At 49.3% G+C, this 22,363-nt stretch overlaps 1 protein-coding gene across 2 annotated transcripts in view; it reads left to right on the forward strand.

Annotated features, from left to right (window-relative positions):
• The window catches only part of ADCY9 (adenylate cyclase 9), a 165,715-nt gene extending 155,223 nt beyond the window's left edge, over positions 1-10,492 (forward strand). Inside the window, exon 11 of one of the 2 annotated variants that reach the window (XM_017886371.1) lies at positions 6,193-10,492. In XM_017886371.1, the coding sequence (XP_017741860.1) occupies positions 6,193-7,384 (1,192 nt within the window). In that variant the 3' untranslated portion in view covers positions 7,385-10,492. The remainder of the gene's footprint in view (positions 1-6,192) is intronic. The other variant, XM_017886370.1, reaches the window with a different exon arrangement.
• The last annotated feature ends 11,871 nt before the right edge of the window (positions 10,493-22,363 follow it).

The raw sequence follows: 22,363 nt of genomic DNA on the forward strand, positions 1-22,363 counted from the left end.
AAAAAAAAAAAAAAAAAAAAGATTCATTAACAACTACAGTTGTCAATAATAAATAAATTAATTGATTCTACATTTATTCCAATATTACAACTGTGAAAATGCAGCAAATATGGAAAACATGTAAGATTTTCATTTACTAGGTGAAATTATGTACTGTAGGTACAACTAGGTATTTATATATAGTAGAGATTTGTATGAGATGTAATACGTAGGATATAATGAATGAGTAATGATTACAGCTGTAGTATTTAAAAGTAAAGCACCTAGCATCTTTTTTTTAACCTTTTATTGATGTATATGTCAGTATGCACAGAAGAGTACCTGATCATAAAAGGATAGCTCAGTAGATTTTCACCAGAGAACACACCCATTTAGCTGCCACCCACACCAAGAAGTAAACCATTACCAGCACCCCAGAAGCCCCTAACCCCACCGCTGGTGACTCCCTCTCCCCTGACCTGACCACATCGCTAGGGTAGATTTTAAATGGCACTGTGGCTGGGCGCGGTGGCTCAAGCCCGTAATCCCAGCACTTCGGGAGGCCGAGACGGGCGGATCATTGAGGTCAGGAGATCGAGACCATCCTGGCTAACACGGTGAAACCCCGTCTCTACTAAAAAAAAAATACAAAAAACTAGCCGGGCGAGGTGGCAGGCGCCTGTAGTCCCAGCTACTCGGGAGGCTGAGGCAGGAGAATGGCGTAAACCCGGGCGGCGGAGCTTGCAGTGAGCTGAGATCCGGCCACTGCACTCCAGCCTCGGCGACAGAGCGAGACTCCGTCTCAAAAAAAAAAAAAAAGAAAGAAATTAAATGGCACTGAAATATACCAAGGTGTTCACCGAAGCCACGTTTGGCTGGCTGGCCCTGCAAATGATGTTTGCTTTCTGTTTTTCTCGATGTTTCAATCCCTCTTCTCCATGATAATGGATTACACTGTATTTTACTCTAACTTCCATATATGACTTAAAAATTAACTCCTGCATTTAGTCACATGAAATTCCTCTTTTTGAGCCGGGCGTGGTGGCTCACACCTGTACTCCCAATACTTTGGGAGGCTGAGTGGGTGGATCACCTGAGGTCAGGAGTTTGAGACCAGCCTGACAACATGTTTGTGAAACCCCATCCCTACTAAAAATTCAAAAATTAGCTGGATGTGGTGGTGGGCGCCTGTAATCCCAGCTACTCGGGAGGCTGAGGCAGGAGAAGCACTAGAACCCGGGAGGCAGAGGATGCAGTGAGCTGAGATGGCACCATTGCGCTCCAGCCTGGGGGACAGAGCAAGACTCCGTCTCAAAAAAAAAAAAAAAAATCCCTCTTTTTGAAATGGACCTTTGCTATTTGAATTTAGGAATAGGATCAGCTCGTTTGTTCCTTTGGTATTAGAACAGGAAACGCAGGTTCTAGCTGGGAAGCTTCCCTCGTACCTGTTTGTTACAGATGCCTTCTGTGACAAGGCAGCTCCCTTGGTTTCTGAGTGGACGTCCTGTGTATGATAACTTTTCTTCCTTGGAAGCAAAGGTGGAAAGCAGACGCCATGCTCTGCCTCCCTCTCCTTCTGGCACTAGCCCATGTGCGGCTGTCCCTCCTCTGCCTGGAAGGGCCTGGCCTGCGCCCATCTCCAGAGTCGGCCGTGCTGCTGGCTCTAGCTCCCACAGATTAGAGCAGGCCGCACAAGCGATAACCGATTGAGAAGCCCAGACGCAGTCTCCCGTTTCCACCACAGAGACTGGAAACACCCCCCTGCATGTAACGGGGATGTGAGACCTTGGTGACACCTGCTCCTGAAGGGGACTGTTCTCGGTGTCACCACTTTGAGAAACCAAAAGAAAGGTCAACTCCTAATCCAACAAGATGGGCTCACAAACCCTTCCCCCCAGTCCACATTCTCTTCCTGCTCTATTTAAAACCAACCCGAGGGCTCAAGGAGCTGGACAGAAATATGTTTGAGTCATCATCGTGACAAATGGTTGTTTTGCTTAGTACTTGAGATGTAGGATACGTAATGTCATTTGTTTCAATAACAGTTCGCGAAACGAGTCAGTGAGGCACACGGTGTCTTCCCGCGGAGGACTCTTGGTTCCTGGTCATAGGCATTGGGTCAGAGAAGTCGTATCAGGGCTCCCAAGACCAGCCCCGGGTGGACTCAGGACTCCGCAATCCGCTCTCTCGTGGCTGTGATTTATTACAGTAAAAAGACATAAAGCAGGATCAGCAAAGGGAAGGGTGTCTGGGTTGATGTTTGGAGGAAGCCAGCACCAGCTTCCAACAGTCTTCTCGTGGAGTCATACGGGATGGGCTTACTTCCTCCAGCAGTAAGTGGTGACAACACTTGTAACATGCTGTCTACCAGGGAAGCTCATTAAAGACTCGGTGTCCAGGCTTGTATTAGGGGCCGTTCAGGTCAGCAGCCTCTGCCTAGCATGTGCCTAAATTCCAGACTTCCAGCAGGAAAGCGGGTATTCAGTGTAAACCTCCTTGTTTATGCAGCGTAGGCATCGTGAGCCACTCTTGTCAAAGAATGGCGGGAACCCTCCCCAAATCCCAGCTCACCGGTGCCAGCCACCACCTTTGCAGGCAGGCCTTTCCTGCACAGAACCTTAGGCCAGAAGGAAGGTAGCCACATTCCAGTCCATCTTCACAGCTCACATGCAAGGAAACCGAGACCCAGAATCTTGGCCTACCCAACCGCGCTGCACCGCGGTCCAGCCAGGGTGGAGCCCAGGGATTCTGTTCCACCCACAGCCAGGGCTTTTGCGGTTGTGCTTCACAGAGGACCATGATGACCACACAGGTCAAGCTCATTGTTCTTTAATATCCCAAGTCACAGTTAGTAAAACTCATTAAACCCTTTGATTAAAGAATTGAGCTTTTGGCCAGGCATGGTGGCTCGTGCCTGTAATCCCAGCACTTTGGGAGGCCAAGGCAGGTGGATCACCTGAGGTCAGGAGTTCAAGACCAGCCTGGCCAACATGGTGAAACCCCATTTCTACTGAAAATAGAAAAATTAGCCAGGCATGCTGGCGTACACCTGTAGTCCCAGCTACTTGGGAGACTGAGGCAGGAGAATCGCTTGAACCTGGAGGCAGAGGTTGCAGTGAGCCAAGATTGCACCACTGCACTCCAGCCAGGACGACAGAGCAAGAAAAAAAAAAATGAGTTTTGTCCGGGTAAATGAGTTTTGGCCGGGTGCGGTGGCTCATCCCCGTAATCCCAGCACTTTGGGAGGCCAAGGCAGGCAGATTGCTTGAGCTCAGGAGTTCACGACCAGCCTGCACAATATGGTGAGACCCTGTCTCTAAAAGAAAAAGAATTGAGCTTTCCAGTGTGATGGAGCTGTCTAAACTGTGGATCCGCCTATTGCATATAGAAGTATATAGTGACCAAGCCCATTATTGCATCAAATCAAGTGGCCTACTCTGTGCACGGGAGGAATGCATCAGGGTACAAAGTTTGCATGAACAGAACAGTCACGGTGTTGTAAAAAAGAAAAAGACTAGAAGGCAGTTCAACAAATGTTAATAGTGATTGCCTCTGGATGGCAGGACGATGGACGAATCTTTTTTTTCTGTTTTATTTCTACATTTCCTATGATGAGTGTGTAGTATTTTTAAATGGGAAAAAATGTATTCCAGCACACTGGGGAGGCAGAAGCAGAATTGTTTGAACCCAAGACTTTGAGACCAGCATGGGCAACATAGTAAGGCCTCATCTCTACAAAAGGTTCAAAAAATTAGCCAGGTGTGGTGGTGCATGCCTGTAGGCCTAGCTAATCTGGAGACTGAGGCGGGAGGATCACTTTAGCCTGGGAGGTCCAAGCTGCAGTGAGCTAGGATCGCACCACTGCAGTCCAACTTGGGTGACAGAGAAAGACCCTCTTTAAAAAAAAAAAAAATTATATATATATGTATATATGTGTGTATATGTGTGTGTATACATGTACATACACATGTGTGTGTGTGTATATATATATATATTCCAAACAAACTTTAAGAAATTATGCTGCTCAGCCAGGTGTGGTGGCTCACACGTATAATCCCAGCACTTTGGGAGGCCAAGGCAGGCAGATCATTTGAGGTCAGGAGTTTCAGACGAGCCCAGCCAACGTGGTGAAACCCCATTTCTACCAAAATAATAATAATAATAATAATCTGGGCATGGTGGTGTGCACCTGTCGTCCGAGCTACGCAGAAGGCTGAGGCAGGAGAATTGCTTGAACCCAGGAGGCAGAGTTTGCGGTGAGATGGGATCACACCACTGCACTTTAACCTGTGACAGAGCGAGACTCCTTCTCAAAAAAAAAAAGAGGGGGAGCAGAAACTGGGTCAGCCTTGTTTAGAAGGGCAATTTGGAAATTTCTAAGGACATTCCAAATGTGCAATATTTAAAATGCCTCAGCACTTCCATACGCACAAAGATAGGGGTAGAGGAATATTCCCTGTGACACTGTTTGTGGTAGAAAAAGACAGACTCGGGCCCAGTTCCATCAGGAGGAATCTGGTTAAATTACAGAATTTCCGAGTGCTAGAACACCGCACAGCCGTGAGGAAATAACGGCACCGGGTAAGATGTTAGCATTGTCCTGAGTGATTTCGGCAAAAAGAATTAACCCAGAATCGGGGAAATGGTGTCTTGTCAAACTTTTTTATATAGGTAGAGAGTATAGAACTCATAAAAGCTGTTTGTAAAATGACAAGTTTATTGGATTAGAAATCTAAGAACCAAGGCCAGGCACGGTGGCTCACGCGTGTAATCCCAGCACTTTGGGAGGCTGAGGTGGGCGGGTCACCTGAGCTCGGGAGTTCGAGACCAGCCTGAGCAACATGGAGAAACCCCCGTCTCTACTAAAAATACAAAATTAGCCAGGCATGGTGGCACACGCCTGTAAACTCAGCTACTTGGGAGGCTGAGGCAGGAGAATCGTTTGAACCCGGGAGGCAGAGGTTGTAGTGAGCCAAGATCTTGCCATTGCACTCCAGCCTGGTAAACGAGCAAAACTCCGTCTCAAAAAAAAAAAAAAAAAAAAGAAAGAAATCTAAGAACCAAATATATCAGAGAATGTTAAATTTCTTGGGTACGATGATGATATTGTAGTTACACAGAGAAACATCCTTATTCTTGGGAGCTATATATGAACTATTTAGAGCCGAAGTGTCATGTCAGCAACTTATTTTCAAAATGTTCATTCAGCAAAAAGCCGGCTGCAGTGGCTCACACCTGTCCTCCCAGCACTTTGAGGCAGGCAGATCATGTTGAGGTCGGGAGTTTGAGACCAGCCTGGCCAACATGATGAAACCCTGTCTCTACTAAAAATACAAAAATTAGCCAGGCATGGTGGCACATGCCTATAGTCCCAGCTGAGGGAGGCTGAGGCAGGAGGATCACTTGAACTCAGGAAGTGGAGGTTGCAGTGAGCCAAGATCATACCACGGCACTCCAGCCTGGGCAACAGAGCAAGATTCAATCTTAAAAAAAAAAAAAAAAAGATGGTAGGCCAGGCACAGTTGAAGCCTATCATCCCAGCACTTTGGAAGGCCAAGGTGGGAGGATGGCTTGAAGTTAGGAGTTTCAGTCCAGCCTTGGCAACAAGCAAGACCCTGTCTCTTCAAAAAAATTTGTTTTAATTAGCCAGGCGTGGTGGTGCATGCCTGTAATCCCAGCTACTTAGGAGGCTGAGGCAGGAGGATCGTTTGAGCCCAGGAGTTTAAGGCTGCAGTGAGCCATGACTGTGCCATTGCACTCCAGCCTGGACAGCAGAGACCGTGTCTCTAAAAAAACAAAGGAGAGAGAGAAAAGAAAAGATTTTTAAAAGAAGCTAAAGACTTCTTAAAAAAAAAAAGAAAACAATTACCAAACACTTATTAAAGAAGTTAGTTACAGGGCTGGGCACAGCAGCACATGCCTGTAATTCCAGCACTTTCGGAGGCCAAGGCAGGAGGAGCCCAGGAGTGCAAGACCCGCCTGGGCAACACGGTAAGACCCCACCTCTATTTAAGAAAATCAAATAAATCAGTTTCAAAAGTTAGTCTTTATTCCTCCACACCTTCAGCCAGCCCGAACCAGAAATGGGCAGCTTGACAGCTTCAGGTTGTTGAAGGCCTGGACTCAACAAGGCTTTGCATAGCTAGCGGGGCTGTTCTGAACTTGGAAGCGCCGAGCAGTAACCTCTCCCTTTCCCGTGTCTTTGCTCTCCAGTTCCGGGAGGAACCCGTGCAATAGCTCGGTGCCGCATGACCTCCGGCGGCCGGCCAGCCTCATCGGCCAGGAGGTGGTTCTCGTCTTCTTTCTCCTGCTCTTGTTGGTCTGGTTCCTGAATCGCGAATTTGAAGTCAGCTACCGTCTCCACTACCATGGGGACGTGGAAGCGGATCTTCACCGCACCAAGATCCAGAGCATGCGGGATCAGGCGGACTGGCTGCTGAGAAACATCATCCCCTACCACGTGGCTGAGCAGCTGAAGGTGTCCCAGACCTACTCCAAGAACCACGACAGCGGAGGGGTGATCTTCGCCAGCATCGTCAACTTCAGTGAGTTCTACGAGGAGAACTATGAGGGTGGCAAGGAGTGCTACCGGGTCCTCAACGAGCTCATCGGGGACTTCGATGAGCTCCTAAGCAAGCCGGACTACAGCAGCATCGAGAAGATCAAGACCATCGGAGCCACGTACATGGCGGCGTCAGGGCTGAACACCGCACAGGCCCAGGATGGCAGCCACCCACAGGAGCATCTGCAGATCCTGTTCGAGTTCGCCAAGGAGATGATGCGGGTGGTGGACGACTTCAACAGCAACATGCTGTGGTTCAACTTCAAGCTCCGCGTCGGCTTCAACCACGGGCCCCTCACGGCCGGGGTCATCGGCACCACCAAGCTGCTGTATGACATCTGGGGAGACACCGTCAACATCGCCAGCAGGATGGACACCACCGGCGTGGAGTGCCGCATCCAGGTGAGCGAAGAGAGCTACCGTGTCTTGAGTAAGATGGGCTACGACTTCGACTACAGAGGGACCGTGAACGTCAAGGGGAAAGGCCAGATGAAAACCTACTTGTACCCAAAGTGCACGGACCACGGGGTCTTCCCGCAGCACCAGCTGTCCATCTCCCCAGACATCCGCGTCCAGGTGGATGGTAGCATCGGACGGTCTCCCACAGACGAGATTGCCAACCTGGTGCCTTCTGTCCAGTATGTGGACAAGACATCTCTGGGTTCTGACAGCAGCACGCAGGCCAAGGACGCCCACCTGTCCCCCAAGAGACCCTGGAAGGAGCCCGTCAAAGCCGAAGAAAGGGGTCGATTTGGCAGAGCCATAGAGAAAGACGTCTGTGACGAAACGGGAATAGAAGAAGCCAACGAACTCACCAAGCTCAACGTTTCAAAGAGTGTGTGAGGCGGCGCCCACCCGCTGCCCGAGGTGCTGTTTGTCGAAACACAATAATATTTGTATTTGGCTGTTGTGCTTTCAAAGTGCCACACTTTCCCTCCCTGGACGTGGTGTTATGTGGTCATTTCAGCCCTAACTTCTGTGTGGATCACAGTTATTCAGGGTTCGTTTTCATCCGTTTCTTTCGCCCCATTCCCTGGAAACCCTGCTGCCTCTGGGTCATCCGATCAGCACGTGGTGGAGAACAAGTGCCTTCAGGGCTGGCCTCAGCCTCGAGTTTCGGGACAGAGGCCGCCAGTGGAGATCATGGCTTTAGGTATTATTTGACTTTTAGAACAAAAGCTGTGGTTAAGATCTCATTTTTATTGCTTTTTCCCACGTCCCGTGAGACTGTTTTCGGTTCCCTGGCTAATACCCTGTTTTTGAGTTTATTTTGTTTCTGTCTCCGTCGCAGTGTTCCCCAGCGACCTGACCTCTCTATGTAAGCACACATGCGCACACACTTGCATTCATGAATCTGATATAAAGTGCCAGTAATCCACCAAGAGGGGGTGCGAAGGGGGCGCATCACGACAGCTCTGCCACCCCCCATTGCCCACCCGCACTTTCCCGGAGCACCGGGCCCCGTGGGCTGTGGGTGATCCACACTCCCTGCACTGAGCGGGTTCAGGGGCTCCCCCACATGCATGCAGGCCAAGACGGCAAATGCCAGCCGGGCACAACGCCCGTGTGGCCAGGCCTCGGGGTCTCAGAGCCGCCGCTCACCCCCGACCCTCCACCCAAGGGGTCTTCCCGTCGGGAATGGAGGCGTTGGTCCCGGAAGCTGACTCATCAGAGAGGGGAACACCAAATAAACGTCCGAGGTTGCATTTATTTATTTATTTATTTATCCAGAAGCGTGTGCGCTCCCGGGCAGGGGTGCTGGGTCCTCAGGGTAGGGGGACATAGCCACAGGGGAGGGCAGTTCCCAGGAAGATAACCAGAGGTCTCTCTTGTGTGTTGGCCACCTGGGGCCACCCCCAAGCTCACCACCCCAAGGGGGATCTGAGTGAGACCCCAAAGCATGGCCAGTGCGATTTTGAGGCTAGGGGAATAGAAGCTCAGCAGCTGCCCCTGCCGCCCACGGGGGCTCCTCCCTGCCGGGGTCCAGCTCAGTACCACGGGGGTCTGGGCCAGCAGCACTAGTACCATCTTGGCTTCCACAAATTCAAGAAGTTTCTTGGCTCCCTCCCGCTCTCAGATGGCACAGGGCCTATCTGTGGCAGGATTTAATCCGGGGAGCGAATTCCAGCCTCTGAGACGGAGTTCTTACACCGTATCTAGGGACAGAGTCATCTGGGTGCAAACGCGGGGTTTGTGGGGGGCGGAATCCCAAGGGTGGTGTGAGAGACCCAGGGGAGCTCCCTCCAGGCGCTCAGCTGCTGGTCCTGTCTGATTATGTTTTGCCGCATTGAGTCTGAAGTTTATGTGGAAGTGAACTCACCCGAGTTGTCCGGTCGGAGTCGTAGCCACTCTTTCAGGGGACCCCAGCGATGCTAAGGAGGCCCTGGGTGCGCTTCTTGTCATTCTTGCCCGATGTCCCTATGCATTTTGCTTTCCACTGTCAAATCTCACTGTCTCATTCTCACACCGCATCAGTCCCCATCCCATCATCACTCCTCCTCCCCAAAGACATACAGATTGCCCTCATCTCCGGCATGAAGAAGTCACAGTTCTGACCCACCACCTCTCCAGGGGCGGTGCCCGGGACGGCCACCTAGCAGGACAGCCAGAGCCGGGGTCCCGGCGTCCAGGGGGTCCAGGGCACCCCCATGAGCTGTAAGGTTTTCCATCAGGTGTGACTGTCAGTTTGCTGGTCTTCCAATACCGAAGAAAGGGTGGTTGTGACAATACCTCTTGCTTCTAAAGAATGTATATTATGAAACACGGCAGATTTTTTTTTTCCTTAAAAAACACTACCTGATGCTTTCCTTGTTCGTGGGGATTGTGGTCACATGAAGCTCTTTCTGCATCAGTATTAAGGTGTGTATTTGAATGTCCTCCCCACCCCTTTCCCCTCCGGGCTGTGTAGCTTTGAGGGGCTAGGCGTTTGCTCATGTCCTTGCTCTCTCGCTCAGAACATGCTCTGCTAAGTTCTTCTCTGCACACACTTCCCCATCAAGCCCTTTTCCTTCCCCTACCACAAAGGTCTTTGTGATTCCTCAGCCCAGGAACCCAAGGAGCTACAAAGTGGAATCTGGTTCAGCCCCGTGCAAACTCACCCAGAGCTTAACGTTGTCTTTAAAAACACCCTGAGCCTTCCTAACCAGCCAGTGCAGACATTCTCTCTGGGCCACGAAGCCCCTCGGGTCCCCCCCGTCCCCTGCTCCGAAGCATACCTCAGTGCAGAACCGCAGACTCTCTGCAGCAGAAACGCCGTGCATCTCCGTCTGTTGGCAGTGAGCACATCGTGCTGGAGACACGAGTTTCTAAGCAGCTGGCACGAGGGCTGCTGACGGCATGGGTCGTGCTTCAGGGTGGCAATACCTCTTAGGAACTTAGGGCAGGAAGCAATACTTCAGCATTGAATGTGTGTAAATAGTTGCTTTGAGTTGCAATTGCTATTTTCTTCTCAGCCCCAGCTCAGATGGAATTATATATCCATATATATATATGGTAAACAAGCACACACAATTTTATCCAATGCAAACAAATGTAGAGCATCAGTTACAAAACCCTCGAATAGCTTGAGAGTCCCACGGGCTCTGCCACACCTGTGACTCCATCCACACCGACGTCACCCGCGGGGGCCCCACCTGCACATTTGCACACGTTCCGGAGAGCCAAAGGCCGCGTGCTTCCTGTTACATGGGCTGCAATCATTTGTAGTTTCCAAAGACATGTCTGCATTTGAATTTCTAGATTTACGAGGTAAGAAGTTGTTTTGTTTTGTTTTTTTAAAATTGGTTGTTTGGAAAATCACATCATGCCTAGAATCTGAAATTGAATTAGCAAGAACCGACTGTTTGCATTTTCCATATTCCTTTGATCTGCTCTTTTTAAATTGTTAATTCTAATAATTTCAAAATGCATTCACTGAAGAAATGGACATTAAAATATTCTAAAATTTAAATATTTGATGCCTGGTATTTTCTTATTGAAAAGATGAGCGCTGCTTCAGAGAGGAGGGCCGTCTTCCTTGGACATCTCGTGTTTTCTGCGATCTGTGGCTGCCTGGGTGGGTTTGCCTCTCCTTCACATCATGACTCCAGAAACAGGGCAAGTGAAAAACCCTGTTTGTGTGTATGTTATTTTTTTTTAATTGGATATATTTGCTGCAGTTGAGTTGAAAAGTATTTTTACACAGAATTTTTTAAACCATAAAATAAGGTTGCAGGACAAGTTCTGCTTGTGAGATTTTCCCTGTCAGGCCTTCTAAATAGTTTTCTGCAACATCTTTAGAGAAGGAATTGAGGGGAGAAAAAAAAAGTAGGTTTTCTGAATAGGAAAGAGTGATTTCAGGTACACAGATCACTGGGGTCCCCCGGGTTTTGAGGAAGTCACAATGCCACTTCAGAATCTGTTTAAAGTCACACAGCCTTTTCCCAGAAAAACACGCGTGCCATTTTCTGCGCGTCTTGGGAGTTCACCACATTCCCAAATATGAGGCCAAACTATGGACCTTCTAGGGGTTAGAGCCTCTTCCCCTGTAGGGGTTTTCCTGATGAGTTTGTTTGTTTGTTTGTTTAGAGTCTCACTCTGTCACCCAGGCTGGAGTGCAGTGGTGCGATCTCAGCTCACTGCAACCTCTGCCTCCTGGGTTCAAGCAATTCTTGTGCCTCAGCCTCCCTAGCAGCTGGGATTACAGGCACATACCATCACACCCGGGTAATTTTTGTTTTTTTTAGTAGAGACAGGGTTTCACCATGTTGGCCAGACCAGTCTCGAAATCCTGGCCTCAAGTGATCCGTGTGCCTCAGCCTCCCAAACTGCTAGGATTACAGGTGTGAGCTACTGTGCCCGGCCTCGTGAGTTAAGTATTTATGACCAACTTCAAGGCACAGAGATTCTCTTGTAGACTCCGCAGAGGGAGCTGAATTCACAGATGCCGGTGGTTGCTCACGGACTTGCGGGGGTGCAGCCTCCAGGTGATCCTCTGCTGAAGCCCGGGCCAATGAAGATGCTATCGGATGAGGTCACTCCCCTCCGAGTCGTCACTGAAGGCCTCCCTGGCCGCCTTCCCAGTTTAGGGAATAACCGTCCTTGCTGCCTTGAGGGTCTTGTAAGAATGGAGGTTTTGTTTGGTTGGTTTTTTTGGAGACAGGGTCTCATTTTGTCACCCAGGCCGAAGTACAGTGACCATCAGGGCTCAGTGCAGCCTTGACCTCCCCTGGCTCAGGTGATCCTCCCACCTCAGCCTCCTGAGTAGCTGGGACTACAGGTGCGCAACACCATGCCCAGCTAATTTTTGTGTTCTTTGCAGAGACAGGGGTCTTGCCATGTTGGCCAGGCTGGTCTCGAACTCCTGGATTCAAGTACTCCGTCCTCCTCAGCCTTCCAAAGTGCTGGGATTACAGGCGTGAGCCACCGCATCCAGCCAGAACGTGGGTCTTTCTGCTGGAAAGGGTACCCAGGGACTTAGAGGATTTCTCAAACAGCCAAGAAAGGCAGCCTCTAGTTTTTGCAGTCAGCCCCAGAACTGATCATTTGCGGTTTCTCTTTCGTCTGAAATCTTGTCCACATGGTTGCTTTTCCCCACGGTGGGAATCTGTTGCTGTGGCCACCTGGAATAGATCCCGCGGACTCGGAAAGTGAAACTAACTGGAGGAAACCAAGAGGAAGCGATCAAGAAAAAGTACACACTTGCACGCGATGGACGTGTACATTTAAAATCTTCCCAAGTGTCTATTTTTATACAAAATTCCTTTGTAAAAGTTGTTTTTTAAGTAACATGACTCTAAAGAGTCGTTTAGAATATTAGAGTAATTTAAGCTTGGGGAGTTCTCGTATCCCTGCTGGGCCTGAAAGTCTGAAGGAGATGTGAATTAAGTAATCCACGTGCCTGTTAGAATCTCGTTCAACAGCAGGCATTCTTAATTGTTTTTTGTTTTTTGTTTTTTGTTTTTTTTCAGGAGGAGAGGTTTGGCTCACAAAGGCTTTGATATTTGATGAAGGTTATGGTTCCTTTATCCAGAAAAAATACACATAAAATCAACTCTTGATTTTTTTTCTTTCTTTGTTTTGTTTTATTTTTGAGACAGAGTGTGGCTCTCTCACCCAGGCTGGAGTGCAGTGTTGCGATCTCGGCTCACTGGAACCTCTGCCTCCCAGGTTCAAGTGATTCTCCTGCCTCAGTTTCCCGAGTAGCTGGGACTATACACTCGTGCCACCACTCCCGGCTAACTTTTATATTTTTAGTAGAGACGGGGTTTCACCATGTTAAGCCAGGCTGGTCTCGAACTCCAGACCTCAGGGGATCCGCCTGCCTCAGCTTCCCAAAGTGCTGGGATTACAGGCATGAGCCACCATGCCCGGCCAAATCTTTTGGTTTATATATAATTTCAGGAGTCCACGAATGCAAATAAAGTGCCCCTAATCCACAGCAACCAGAGAAGAGATGACTTTTCATTTCAACTCTCTGCAGATGAGGTTTCCTAGCGTTTCTGAACTCCCCGTTGGAAACTTGATTCGGCATGTTAATGCTACTCATTGATACATGCATTTTTATTTTATTCATTTATTGTTTTGAGACAAAGCCTCACTGTTTTGCCTAGGCTGGAGTGCAGTGGCGCGATCTCAGCTCACCACAACCTCCATCTCCTGGGTTCAAACAATTCTCCTGCCTCAGCCTCCTGAGTAGCTGGGATTACAGGCATGTGCCACCACGCCCAGATAAATTTTGTTTTTTTAATAGAGACAGGGTTTCACCATGTTGGCCAGGCTGGTCTCGAACTCCTGACTTCAGGTGATCCACCCGCCTCAGCCTCCCAGAGTGCTAGGATTCCAGCCATGAGCCACTGTGCCCAGCCTTGATACATGCATTTTTAATCAAAATTATATTTTAGAATTTAATGTGTGAGTTATCTAAATATATTTGAAGAGCTGCTTAAAAAACATTTCAGTACACACAATATTAGCTGAATTGTTTCCAACAGATAAGTAACATCCAGCCAGTATTCGGTAAGTGCCTATTGTGTACCAAATAATGCCCTAAACTCCCTTTACTTAGGTTTTTAAATTTACCTAGGTTGTTAAATTTGCTGCAATACATGAGAGCATTTGAGAAACAGCTGTGATTAGAAGCTGTGCTTTTCCCGGTGGCTTTACCACTATGAATCCCACTAGTAAACTGAAGCGACTTTCCAGATACGAGGAATCGAGTAATTTTTTTTTTTTTTTTTTTTTTGAGATTAGAGTCTCTGTCATCCAAGCTGGAATGCATTGGCTCAATCACAGCTCACGGAAACCTCAACCTCCCCGGGCTCAAGCGATCCTCCTGTCTCTGCCTCCCAGGTAGCTGGGACTACAAGTGGGTGCCACTACGTACGCCCTGCTAGTTTTTGTATTTTTTGTGGAGATGGGTCACCATGTTGCTCAGGCTGGTCTCAAACTCCTGGGCTCAAGTGATCCACCCACCTCAGCCTCCCAAAGTGCTGGGATTACAGGCGTGAGCCACCGTGCCTGGCTGACATTTGTAAATAGGGCCCTCAGTGTCAACTCTAATGCATGCGAGATGATTTTCTTGTCCATGACTTTATGGAGAATTCAAACTGTGAATAAAAAGTAACTGGGGCCGGGCGCGGTGGCTCCCGCCTGTAGTCCCAGCACTTTGGGAGGCCGAGGCGGGAGGATCTCCTGAGGTCAGGAGTTCAAGACCAGCCTGGCCAACATGGCAAAACCCTGTCTCTACTAAAAATACAAAAATCAAATCAGCCAGGCGTGGTGGTGCGCGCCTGTGGTCGCAGCTACTTGGGAGACTAAGGCACGAGAATCGCCTGAACCCAGGAGGCAGAGGTTGCAGTGAGTCAGGATTGCACCACTGCACTCTGGGCGACAGAGCGGGACTCTCTCAAAAAAAAAAAAAAGTAACCGACGAGAAAGATTCAGAGAAAACAACTGCACCACTTCTGTGTTTGTTCCTCGATGAAGGAGCTCGTTCCAGCTGCTGCCCATAAGATCATCTGTTTTTTTTTGTTTTTTTTTTTTTTTTTGAGACGGAGTTTCACTCTTGTTGCCCAGGCTGGAGTGCAATGGCGCAATCTCGGCTCACTGCAACCTCTGCCTCCCAGGTTCGAGCGATTCTCCACCTCAGCCTCCCAAGTAGCTGGGATTACAGGTATGCACCACCACACCTGGCTAATTTTTTGTATTTTTAGTAGAGATGGGGTTTCACCATGGCCAGGCTGGTCTTGAACTCCTGACCTCAGGTGATCCACCTGCCTCAGCCTACCAGAGTGCTGAGATTACAGGCGTGAGCCACTGTGCCCGGCCCATCCATTTTATTTTTATTTTTTTATTTTTTTATTTTTTTGAGATGGATTCTTGCTCTGTCACCCAGGCTGGAGTGCAGTGGCGCCATCTCAGCTCACTGCAAGCTCTGCCTCCCGGGTTCATGCCGTTCTCCTGCCTCAGCCTCCCGAGTAGCTGGGACTACAGGCGCCCACTACCACGCCGGCTTTTTGTATTTTTAATAGAGACGGGGTTTCACGGTGTTATCCAGGATGGTCTCAATCTCCTGACCTCGTGATCCACCCACCTCGGCCTCCCAAAGTGCTGGGATTACAGGCGTGAGCCACCACGGCCCNTGAGATTACAGGCGTGAGCCACTGTGCCCGGCCCATCCATTTTATTTTTATTTTTTTATTTTTTTATTTTTTTGAGATGGATTCTTGCTCTGTCACCCAGGCTGGAGTGCAGTGGCGCCATCTCAGCTCACTGCAAGCTCTGCCTCCCGGGTTCATGCCGTTCTCCTGCCTCAGCCTCCCGAGTAGCTGGGACTACAGGCGCCCACTACCACGCCGGCTTTTGTATTTTAATAGAGACGGGGTTTCACGGTGTTATCCAGGATGGTCTCAATCTCCTGACCTCGTGATCCACCCACCTCGGCCTCCCAAAGTGCTGGGATTACAGGCGTGAGCCACCACGGCCCATCCATTTTATTTTTAAAACTCCTCCCCCAGCAGTGTTTGGGGTTCCGGCAGGAGGGTCCCAGAGCCAGGCAGAACAAACACTGGCTTGGGTTGGCTGGTGAGAGCCTTTCAGGGTAGTGTACCCTCCCGCAGGGCCCCTGCTGCCTTTGAGGGAAGAGCTGATGGTTGGCGACCCACTCGTCTCTGCCAATCACCGCCAGCCCAGGCACAGTGGAGGCAGCGCTGGCTCGGCCTCCAGCAGCCCTCCCAAGAGCTGCTCTTTCTGTGTCCAGTCTCCCTCTGACCTTCTTTATTTTCTCATCAAACAAAATCCGTGCCCTGTAGGATGGGAGGGAGATGAACGGGACCAGAAAGAGTCTGGATTTGTGCATGTGATTCTGGGAGAACGCAAACAGGATCAAGAAGGATGTGAAAGGGTTCAGGGAGAGAGGAGCGAAATGCACCCCCGCCCCGCCCTGATACCCCGCTCTGCTCAGGACACCCGGGGGCACAGACATGCTTGTGCCAAGACGCACCTGAACTGCTCCCCAGCCCTGCCCTCCCAGGCCCTCCATCCCGTAGTCTCCACGGCTTTCTAGCCTTCTCTGTCCCCTCCAGAACCGGCCTGTGGGAACTCTCAGGTCTCAGCTCAGCCCAGCTCCAGCTTTGGTTCTGCGTCTCTAGGACACTTACTCCTCTCCAGGGACACACCTGCCTTCCTCCAGCCCCAGGATGCCAGGGTTCTCCACTCCACCTGTGGCCTCCACCCCCATTCGGCCATCGTCCTCCCCTCCCGCGTCGTCCTGCCTCCCTGAGTCTAGGACTATAGATAAACCTTCAGCAACAAGATCATCAGGCACTGCTTTGACTGCAAGAGAATGACTTTTCCACCGGTCAATTCTGTTTTCACATCCGTAAATATGCCCCTGCCTGGAAGGTAGTCTCCTGTTATGCGATGCTTTTCTGCCAACGAGCTCAAAACCCCTGGAGCTTCATCTGGCTTCAGGATGCCCCACTGAAGTGTTGGCAGAAGCCTTTTCTGTTTAACAGGTTAGAAAGCTCAGGTTCTAACCTGAGTTTCATTGACCGCAGTCTTTCTGCTGGTTGCAGAGCCAGAAACAGAGCACACTGCTACATCCAAGCAGTTTCTTTTCCTTCCTCCTTTTCAAGGAAAGAACGAAATCCAGGGGGAGGTGGACGGTGTGAGTTTAATGGCAGGATTAGCCGGTCATTCAGCAAGTGACCACGAGGAAAATGTATTTTCCCCTTCTCCCTCTGTCACTCTTTTCATAAGACTCATTGCTTAAATTATGTGTGGAATATTTATTATCTAGTGTATGCTTAGAATGGAGAAATGTTTAAATTGCTCAAATAAGCCTGATCTCTGAAAATCCTAAACTTGGTGTCCATAGAGTAACCAAATTATCCAAATGGTCACAGGAGAGAGGCAAGGTTTGCTGCACATTTGTGCCTCCATGGAAAAGATAGATTGCTGGCCGGGCGCGGTGGCTCAGACCTGTAGTCTCAGCACTTTGGGAGGCCAAGGCAGGCGGATCACTTGAGGCCAGGAGTTTGAGTCCAGCCTGGCCAACATGGTGAAATCCCGCCTCGACTAAAAAAAAAAAAGATTAGCTGGGTGTGGTGGCACGCACCTATAATCCCAGCTACTTGGGAGGCTGAGGCAGAAGACTTGCCTGAACCTGGGAGACAGAGGTTGCAGTGAGCCAAGATCACGCCACTGCACTCCAGCCTGGGAGACAGAGGGAGACTCCATCTCAGAAGGAAAAAAAAAAAGCTCATTGCTTTGGCATCTTGTCCTTCCTGCTATTTAACAGAAACAGAAGATGTACTTTTAATGCAAAATCAAGGTTTTCCCTAACTTGTTCATTACACCATAAATTCTTTCACAATTCTTTATTGTGTTAGGTAGTTTTTAAAAAGCCCTTATTGTGTATTTCCAGTATTTCAGGCACTTAGAAGGAAAGAAAAGAAATATTACTTGCCCATTTAACTTGAATTATCATAGAATATAATTTGAGGTGTTCGTGGCAATTGGCGATCTCAGGTGAAAAAAAATCTGACTTTGCCCTGGGTGCAGTTGCTCATGCCTGTAATCCCAGCATTCGCAAGGTTGAGATGGGAAGATCACTTGAGCCCAGGAGTTTGAGACCTGGGCAACATAGTGAGACCTCATCTCTACAGATTTTCTACAAAAAATTTTCAAAATTAACCAGGCACGGTGGTGTACACATGTGATCCCAGCTACTTAGGAGGCTGAGTTGGGAGGATCGCTTGAGCACAGGAGGTCAAAGCTGCAGTGAGCTATGTTCTCACCACTGCCCTCCAGCCTAGGCAACAGAGCAAGACCCCAAAACATTTTTTTTTAACTTTAATTTAAAAAAAATTAAATTTTGGCCGGGTGCGGTGGCTCACCCCTGTAATCCCAGCACTTTGGGAGGCCGAGGCAGGTGGATCACAAGGTCAGGAGTTTGAGACCAGCCTGGCCAATATGATGAAACCCCGTCTCTACTAAAAATACAAAAAAAAGTTAGCTGGGCATGGTGGCACATGCTTGTAATCCCAGTTACTCCGGAGGTTGAGACAGGAAAATTGCTTGGAACCTCTGGGAGGCAGAGGTTGAAGTGAGCCTGGAGATCGCACCACTGCACTCCAGCCTGGGCAACAGACAAGACTCTGTCTAAAACAAACAAACCTAAATAAAGGACAACCATAGACTTCTAAAGTCCTCATCCAACCTGCTGCCTGGAGACCGTTTGGATTTTGTTTTGGCTTTTTTTTTTTTAATATTGAAGAATGTCATTTATGTGAACTTTCAGGACATTAATTCAAGTAAGACCTAAGAAGGTAAGGTGCAACTGTTTTATGTATTTATTTTATAGAGATGACGTCTCACTATGTTGCTCAGGCTGGTCCCAAACTCCTGGTCTCAGGTGATCCTCTCTCCTCCACCTCCCAAAGTGCTGGGATTACAGGCCTCAGCCACCTCGCCTGGTCCAACTACTTTTTTTTTTTTTTTTAAATGAGAGACATTTGAGGCAATTTTCCAGATAATTTTGGATAAAAGCCTTTTTCCTAAAATATTTCAAATGAGATGAAATGATTTTATCATATGAATCAGACAGTGACCCAAATTCTTCTGGGTCACTATTTACTTTTCTTACACAGCCAGCACCAGGGACCACTTTCTCTCCTTTTCAGCTCCTCATTTCCCAGTTCCCCCGTCTCTTCAGTCACCTGTCTATTTTATTGGCAGAATGATGACAGGCTCAGACCTGCATGCTTTGAGAGAAAATCTAGCATGTTCTAATACGCTAACCTTGTGGCATGACATGTATGTGTGTCCCCTCGGCCTCTACCTTGGGATAGTTAACAAAACTCCAAAACTGTGTTCCCAACCAATGGCTCTGTCACTGCCTCACACACAGGACCTCCCCATCCGTGTCCACAGCAATCGTCCCTGTGGATGGCTCCTGCCAAGAGCTCCCCTGTGTGGACGGCAGTGTTGCGTGTGTTCTGAGGCGGCCTCTTCCTTTCCTTACTGCCACAGGCAGCAACCTCCCAGCATCAACCTGCGATGCTGGCCCTCAGCCTGCCCCCCAGCCTGCCCCCTTGGCTTCTTGGTGAACCTCGGGTTCCGTTTCTGACGCTTTTCCTGGTCTGGAACTTACACACTGGCCGAGAGGGAGACACTCCTAGCCATCCATTCCCCGTAAGCTGCCACTAAGTCCCAGAGGTCCCTTCTGGTTTCAGCACCAGGCAGCTGCCCAAACTGTGAGCTGGGAGTTCTGGGCCTGATCCCAGCTCAGAAAGAGGAACTTCATCCATTCACTCCTGGGCTGGCCCAGCAGCAGCACGCCAGGCTCCCAGGCCAGTGTGGGGCCCAGAGAGCCCCACCCAATCCCACCAATAGGAATTAGGGGAGGGCTGGGGAGGGACAGAGCAGAGAACCAGGCTGGGAATGCCCAGAAGAGTGGATGTGGAAGCGTCATTGTTCACCAGCACCCAGTGTCTGCAGAGCTCAGCTCCCAGCCTGCCCCGGCCAGCTCGGCGACCCCCATCCCGCAGCTCTGCATGTCAGAAGCCATCGGACGGGGTGCGGCAGTGGGGCTTCTGGGCACATCCTCCTCACCCTGCAGCATTAAACCAAAGTGCTAATAATAACACCCAGATGAGCGCCAAGTGGAAAAATCAGAACCTTAACATCCTCTGTGAAATCCTGAGTCAGTTTCACGCTTTGTAGGCATTTTAGGATTTAGCCATCCCTGAGATGATCCAGTGATTACAATCAAATTCCATTTTCTCAACCCATGCAACAATCCTCACACCAAAAGCAATTCTGGGAGGCGTAAGAGCTGTGACACGGCTCTGACAGCAACCTCCCCATGTTGATGGTCACTTTGTCCCGACGGGTTGCCAGGACCTGAAGTTTTTGCTGTTCGTGGTGTTGGATGGCTGCAAAGGGGTGACAGAGGTTCAAGCAGGCTTCTGACTTGTCCGTCATATCCCAAAACTGGCACTTTTTCCACACACACTGGCTGAAGCTTCCTACCTGTGGGCATGGCACCTCGCTCGTCAAAAAATAAGGAAATCACAGATTTTAAAGAATCTGTCCATTCCAAAATCATGGATAGTTTTTTCTTAATCATCATGTATTCTAGAAATTGCTCGGTTTTTCTTTCTTTCCTCCCCTCCAACCCTCTTCTTATCCGCATTTTCCCATCTTCTCTCTTCCAGAAGACAAAAACCCTGTGGAGAGGGGAGACGTCAACTTTCCCTTCAGTTCACGGGAAGAGAGTTGCTGTTCAGGAGTCTAATTGTAAATTTGAAAAAATTAAAACTTGCTTATGCTCTGTCAGTAACCAAAACCAGGAAGGACTGTATCTGTGAAATACATACATATTTTTTGAGACGGAGTCTCACTGTGTCGCCCAGGCTGGAATGTGGTGATGTGATCTTGGCTCACGGCAACCTCCGCCTCCCAGGTTCAGGTGATTCTCTTGCCTCAGCCTCCCAAGTAGCTGGGACTATAGGCATGTGCCACCACGCCCAGCTAATTTTGTATTTTAGTAGAGATGGGGTTTCACCATGTTGGCCAGACTGGTCTCGAACTCCTGACCTTGTGATCCGCCTGCCTCAGCCTCCCAAAGTGCTGGGATTACAGGCGTGAGCTCCCATGACCGGCCTGGTTGTTGCATTTTAATCTGCCAAGCCAAGCACCAGGCTCCAAGGGCACTACTACTAGGTGGCCTGTGCTTGGCTCTGACACAGGCGCTTCCAGGGAGAACGGGCTGCAGCTCTGTGCAGCCTGCCTGTGCTGGGCCACCGTCAGCTCCCCTTGCTTGAACAGGATTGGCCAGAACATGCCCTGTGGCTGCGAGCAGCCTTGAATGCCACTGGGGACTGAGGTTCACGCATCCCATTCCTTGAGCAGGAACCTCTGCAGAAAGGCAATTAGAGGAACAAAGTGCCCTCTCCCTGACGGTCTATCTCCCTGACACCAAAAAGGAAGGTGAAGCATCCTTTTTTTTTTTTTGAGACAGAGTCTTGCTCTGTCGCCCAGGCTGGAGTACAGTGGCCAGATCTCAGCTCACTGCAAGCTCCGCCCCCCGGGTTCATGCCATTCTCCTGCGTCAGCCTCCCGAGTAGCTGGGACTGCAGGCGCCCGCCACCTCGCCCAGCTAGTTTTTTGTATTTTTTAGTAGAGACGGGGTTTCACCGTGTTCGCCAGGATGGTCTCGATCTCCTGGCCTCGTGATTCACCCGTCTCGGCCTCCCAAAGTGCTGGGATTATAGGCTGGAGCCACCGTGCCCGGCCAAAGCATCCTCTTTAAGGAGATCCCTTTTTAAGAACCTGGGGCAGGTCCGGTGGTTCACATCTATAATCCCAGTGCTTTAGGAGGCCAAAGTGGGAGGATCACTTCAGCCCAGGAGTTGGAGGCTGCAGTGAGCTGTGATCGTGCCACTGCACTCCACCCTGGGCAACATAGTGAGACCTCATTTCTACAAATAATATAAAAGCAGCTGGGGGTGGTGGTGCTGAAATATATACCAGCTATTCAGAAGACTGAGGCAGGAGGATCGCTTGAGCCCAGGAGTTCGAGACTGCGGTGAACTGTGACTGTGCCGCTGCACTCCGGCCTGGGCAATAGAGCGAGACGCTATCTCTTAAAAAAAAAAGAAGAAACGTGTGAGATACAGCGCTGCAAATCTGGTTCCAACTTTCTCTGTGATTTTGCTGGAGTTTGTTCAACACTGAGCTCACAGACAGGAGTGAACCAACACTTGTTTTCCTTGGACTACTTTGAGCAAAAATAGAAGAAAGGGGCTCATTTTCTCCAGTGATTTTTTTTTATTTTCATCAATAGTGCAGATCCAAAGTAAGTATTTCTCCACTGGCCTGCTTTCCCAATCTTTTAACTTAGAAGTGTGATTGCCAGTTTCCTAGGTTTTTAAGAATAGGCTGAAAACAAGCTGCCAAGCTTAGGCGCCGGGAATCACAGAAAGTTTGTCCATGTGCTTGGATCAGATTTCCAGCACACACTGTGATGTGTGCGACTCCTGACTCTGAGTTTGACTTTTGTTGGCTGTTGTTGGGTGAACAAGTGTGTGAAGCGGATTAGTAACAGAATACAAAGAGAAGTTGCGCTTCCGCTGGGAGGAGAATGGGCATTTGGGTTTTTGTTGTTGTTTTCTCATTTCAGCCCAACTGTTTAGAAAGAAAATTCTTGCTCTCTTTACCACTTTGTGCTGCACAGGAAGGTGGGAAGAACGATTTTAGACATGCATATTAACAAATGCTCTTATGGGCCGGGCGTGGTGGCTCACGCCTGTAATCCCAGCACTTTGGGAGGCTGAG

This window comes from Rhinopithecus bieti, unplaced genomic scaffold (assembly GCF_001698545.2).
Source record: "Rhinopithecus bieti isolate Rb0 unplaced genomic scaffold, ASM169854v2 scaffold_13704, whole genome shotgun sequence".
In the NCBI taxonomy this organism is placed as follows: Eukaryota; Metazoa; Chordata; class Mammalia; order Primates; family Cercopithecidae; genus Rhinopithecus; species Rhinopithecus bieti.